The sequence below is a fragment of the Mauremys reevesii genome, unplaced genomic scaffold, assembly GCF_016161935.1.
Source record: "Mauremys reevesii isolate NIE-2019 unplaced genomic scaffold, ASM1616193v1 Contig2, whole genome shotgun sequence".
In the NCBI taxonomy this organism is placed as follows: domain Eukaryota; kingdom Metazoa; phylum Chordata; order Testudines; family Geoemydidae; genus Mauremys; species Mauremys reevesii.
This window is the reverse complement of record NW_024100826.1, coordinates 1393942-1399116: the sequence shown is the minus strand read 5'-3', so window position 1 is coordinate 1399116 and position 5175 is coordinate 1393942. Positions and strand designations below refer to the sequence as shown.

Genomic DNA, 5175 nt, shown 5'->3' with positions numbered 1-5175 from the left:
CCTAGCTTGGCACCACTGGGTAAAAGGAGCCCTCAGATGGGGACGTGAAGCTGCAGCAACTGTGACTGTAGGAGGCGACTGGTGGCCTGTGGGATGCAGGGGGCAGAATGTGCCCCCAAGGAGGGGAGCGAAATCGGACTGTGGGGAGCTGTTGTGACTCAGGCCCGTTCTGCATAGTGCTCTACTCTTGCTGGGGTGCCTGGGCCTTAGCTACAGCTTGCTGGGCCTGCTCCACCTGTGCTAACAGAGCAGGGGGCAGGTTTCAGAGGGGCAGCTGTGTTAGTCTGTCTCAGCAAAAACAACGAGGAGTCCTTGTGGCATCTTAGAGACTAACAAATTTATTTGGGTATAAGCTTTCGTGGGCTAAAACCCACTTCATCAGATGCATGAAGTGAAAAATACAGTAAGCAGAATATAATAGCACATGAAAAGATGGAAGTTGCCTTACCAAGCGGGGGAGGGGAAGTCAGTGTTAACAAGCCAGTTCAATTAAGGTGGAAATGGCCTATTCTCAACAGTTGACAAGAAGGGGTGACTACCAAGGGGGAGAAGGGAATTACTTTTGTAATGCTAATGAGGCCAATGCAATCAAGGTGTCCCATTTCAAACAGTTGACAAGAAGTGGTGAGTATCAGCAGAGGGAAAATTACTGTTAGTAGCAACCCTTCTCCTCCCAGAGTGGGGAGGTTAGCTCAAGCAGTTGAGGTTTATGGTTTTAGCTCCCAAGGTCACGGGTTCAATCACTCCTGCCAATGGCCTGTGTGGGAAAGAGGGGCTGTTGTCCTGCTTCCTCATTCTTCACTCCTGGAATGAATTTGCAGCTCCTGTCTCGTCCTACTGGGGTCACTGGCAGATCCAGACTAACTGGGGTCTGGATCCCAAGGCCCCCGATGGATCCCCTTTTGCCATGCAATTGGGCAGTTCCTTGGAAATGTGGGCCAGTCCCCAGCTGGGGGTAGTAGAAAATCACTTCCCCCTCCAACAACTTGTGATGCAGCTCTCAGCCCCCTAGCCCAGTGTCAGTGTGGCTGAGATTGCTCAGCAGGGGGAACCCTTCTCCCCTTGATCCCCCATGCCCCTACCTGCGGTCATTCACCTGGGAGCCCCTGGGCTGACATGAGCTCAGCGCATCTCCAGGGCACCTCTCTTACCCCACTCCCGCCTGGTGGGGGCAAAGGTGGCTCTGAGTCCCTAGCAGGAGGTGCTGGTGGGCAGCCAGGCCCACACACTGGACACCCTGCTGGGGCAACTGGGGGGAGCTCTGTGTGTGTGGTGAGGAGCCATGGGGTGTGGCCCTCTTTGGTGTGTCCTGCCCCCATGGAGTGGTGGGGGGAGCAGTACCTGTGCCCTGGTGGGTGTGGGAAGGTGGGGATCCCCAGGACAGCCCCGTGGCCTTAATTCTGACCCTTCGGGTGCGTGGTTCTGATGCAGCCCCCCGCCAACATACACTTGGGCTGCAGCTCCTGTGTCATAGTCATGTGTGCTAAGAGGAGCCTGGGCCTGCTTTCAGCAGGTCAGAACGGTCAGGCTGCAGGGGCTCAGGGGGACAGAGTTGGGGGGCACCTGTACCCTCAGCGCTGGGTATCTGGCTGTAGTGTGCAGAACAGCCATTGTATTAGAACACAGTGACCTTGGAGCCACACCTAAAGGCAAGATTGCTAAGCACAAATAGGCCCAAAGGGGCAGAGTCCCCTTCACTGCAGTGTCTCCTGGCACCTGTGGGTTGGCAGATGCAGCCATGTCAGTGTTTACATTGCCTTGCCTAGGGCCAGGTGTTCCTGGGCCATTGACCTGTGTGGAGCTGGGCCTGCTTTGCATCTGCTGAGGATCTGTCCCCGTTGGAGCTTGTCTAGGCTGGGGAAAGGGGGCAAACTGGGCCTTGGCACTGGTATGACTTCTCCTAGTAGCTTCCGGGAGCTGGTTGCTCCTGACCAAACCCCACCTTGCACCGATTTACACACATCTTTGCACTAGTGAACCTACAGTTGTGCACAGATCCCTCCCCCGCATTGTGGCCAGGCCCTGTGAGGGGAGCCAGTGATCACTCGACTGGTAACTGGAGCTGTGCCAGAGCAGAGGCTGAGCCATGGAGGGAGAGGAGAGCAGGGTCTTGTTGGCAAGGCTAGGCTGAGAAGGACGTGCTGGGCATGTTCCCAGGGCTCCTCCCTTGCTCCTCGTTGAAGGCCATGGCAAGGGAGGAGGTTGTGTGGCAGCCGCAGCCCGTGCAGATGCTGGAGCCGAAGAAGATGTAGATAAGAGGGTTGATGCTGCTGTTGAGGTTGATCAGGTAGCCAAAGTAGACCATGAAGGGGAAGATGCGATAATTGAACCTCTTGTGCTTCCAGGAGACCAGGAAGAGCAGCTGGACGATCTGGAAGGGGAGGTTGAGCAGCACATAGGCTGACAGGGTGGCGGCCACGATGTGGTAGAACTTGCTGGGGGGCCGGGTGTGGCGCCGGAAGGTGCGGGACAAGGTGGCGGCATGGGTGGTCACCATGACGACGAAGGGGAAGAGTCCCTCCACCAGCACCTCCAGGAGGAGCAGGGGCCACTCGTACTCTCCCCGGTCACTAGAGCAGACGAGCATCCTGTTTGGATACAGGACGACGTCGGCGAAGACGAAGCCCTTGATGGTGAGCAGGGCGGCCACCAGCCAGGCCCCCAAGCAGATGTAGCTGGAGAGCCACAGTGGGCGGTGGCAGCGGTACCAGAGGGGCAGCAGCACCAGCAGGCAGCGGTCCACGCTGAGGGCAGCCAGCAGGAAGAGGCTGCAGTGGTAGCTCAAGTCGTAGAGGAAGTAGTGCAGGCGGCACATGGCAGTGCCCAGCACCCAGGTTTCATTCAGCAGAGTCTCTATGATCTGCATGACCATGGTGGAGAGGAAGAGGAAGTCAGAGGTGGCCAGGCTTAGGATGAAGACGGACAGGCCCCGGCGCCGCAGCCGCCACCCTGTCAGCCAGATGATGAAGGCGTTGGCTGGCAGCCCGATGGCCAGCGTGGTGATCAGGACAGCTGGCCGCCATGATGCCGGTATAAAGGGTTGCGTCCAGTTGGAGTGTGAGGTGTTATATGGCTCCATCCACCGCTCCCACCAGTCTCAGCGAGGGCTGCACCAGGCGGGCCAACCTGCCAATGGAAAGGACATGGCAGGAATCAGGACTGGGCTTCTCTCCCAACTATTGCCCCTAGAACATGGGCACTGCCAGCTTCATCTCCTGCAGGGGAAGCGTGGTCCAGTGTCTAGATCAGCAGGTGGAGACCTAGTTGTGCCACTGGCCTGGGCCACCTTAAGCAAGTAACGTTCCCCTGGTGCCTCAGTTTCCCTTCCTCACTCTGAGTCTATATACCTTGACAGCACTTTGCAGGAGGGCCTGTCTATCGCAGGCTCTCCAAGTGCTAGGAATAGTAATCAGACCCTTGTCTCCAGGGGGACTTTTCCCCAACTCACTGTCAGGGAGAGGCTGGCACATATCCTGAGAAGGGAGGTGTTGGGGATGGGGGAAGTCAGTAGTCCTGAGTTCTATTCCCAGCTGCTTTGATGCAGCCAGCTGCTCTGGTCATGGATCCTGCATAGCTTTGGCACCACAGGGGTTTCCATCCAAAAGCACCACCCTTTTCACTCTGATGCCTGTGGGATTAGCCGGTTTGCCACCCCTTTGGGGCCCCTACAAGATAGCTGTCAGAATTAGGAATTAACATTTACCTTGTCAATGGCATTGTGCTAACACCCCAGCTGAGATCTGCACCAGACCGAACCAGGTATGTTCAGACGGACAGTCCCTGCCCTTAAAAACTCTCAGTCTAAACAACAACCCATAGAGAGTTAGTTTGAGAGAGGAAACTGAGGCACAGAGAGGTGGGAAACGAGTTACTCGAGATCACCCACTGATTTGGGGGCAGAGATGGGTCCCTGAATCCCGATCCACTGGGCTGCATTGCCACCCCACTTGTTATGGTACTCAAATAGCCATGTTGTCTCAAAATGCTCCCTGGCCAGCAGAGGTCGCCCTGTCCTAGGGACATGGACCTGTCTGGAGGGATCCAGCCATTGCAGTCTGGCTTATTTTGGCTGGGAGCAGATGTGAAAAGATTCCAGCTGTAGCACAGCTAACTGACTGTACAGCCATACAGATTGCTGCAAATGCATCACCCTAACCCTCACAGGATATGTACCTCCAGGGATCCCGGAGAGATGCCCATACATACTGCCATGGTCCCGTAGGATGACGTCACTGTGAATGGGTCCTGTGGAACTCCCTGCCACTGGACATATGGAACCCTGGGTCTCACCGTGTGCAGATCATAGTTTGAAGACTCAGTTTCTCTTTCGTGCCTCCTTCCACACTTAGACAGACTCATGCCTGCCCAGCCTGCCTGGCAGCCGATCAAGGTATTTCTCTCCGAGGCAGTGACTGATCTGTCTAATCTGAGCCCCTCAGAGGCCTTGTATCCCAACAGTGGGGGAAGACCTCACTGGAGCTCTCTAGCTCTCGTCTCCATTGGGCGGGGAGGTGTCCTTTCCCAGGCTGTGGTGGGGCAAGGCAGGCTAATCTGTGCTGGTCATGGCCTCATGCCACTGCTTCTGCTATCAGCTAAGATTTCCCGTCCCTTGGTCGGATCAGAATGTGCCTCATGAGCTGAGCCTTGGCAGGCTGCCCCTGATGAGCTGCCTGGAAGCAACAGGGCTGTGGACAATGGGGAGGGGAAGAACTCCCGGATCCCATGGAGAGGCTGGGGCATTTGCCATGGAGTTCTGGGTCTGTTGTGTGGGACGCTCCTAGGCTGTGTCACCAGGGGGTGGGAAGAGGGTGTTGGACTGAATGATCACAGCACCCCCTTTTGCCTTTCCAATCTATGGATCCATGAAACCATGAGGGCCCAGAACCTGCAGCCTCACGGGGTGTCTGTCCCCTCCTCACCACACGCCAAGAACAGCCCCTCCTCTCCACTGCTGCAGACACCGGTTGTGACATAGAAATGCCAGCAGGTGTGACCCTGGCAGGCCAGATGCCAGCTCTTGCCCAGGCTGCTGATGTTAGCGAAGAACTGACACCCTTGCAGCTGGAGCCCAGATCAGGTCACACCTGTACAGTAGTTTTGCTCAAAACAGGGATTAGTTTTACAAGAATAGACTTAGTGTTTAGACTCTGTGAAATGCTTGTCAGTCTCTGCCTA

General features: G+C 56.2%; 1 protein-coding gene across 1 annotated transcript; it reads right to left on the bottom strand.

Moving 5' to 3' along the window:
* Positions 1–413: 413 nt before the first annotated feature.
* Positions 414–4254, bottom strand: LOC120393444 (probable G-protein coupled receptor 152). Its single transcript, XM_039518003.1, has 2 exons — positions 4174–4254; positions 414–3126 (listed from the first exon to the last, which is right to left on the bottom strand). The coding sequence occupies exon 2, from the start codon at positions 3077–3079 to the stop codon at positions 2123–2125; it is 957 nt and encodes a 318-aa protein (XP_039373937.1). The 5' UTR covers positions 3080–3126; positions 4174–4254; the 3' UTR covers positions 414–2122.
* Between the last annotated feature and the right edge of the window lie 921 nt (positions 4255–5175).

Excerpts from the sequence above, each read along its gene's own strand:
- LOC120393444 (XM_039518003.1), bottom strand. The coding sequence starts at position 3,079 with ATGGAGCCATATAACACCTCACACTCCAACTGGACGCAACCCTTTATA.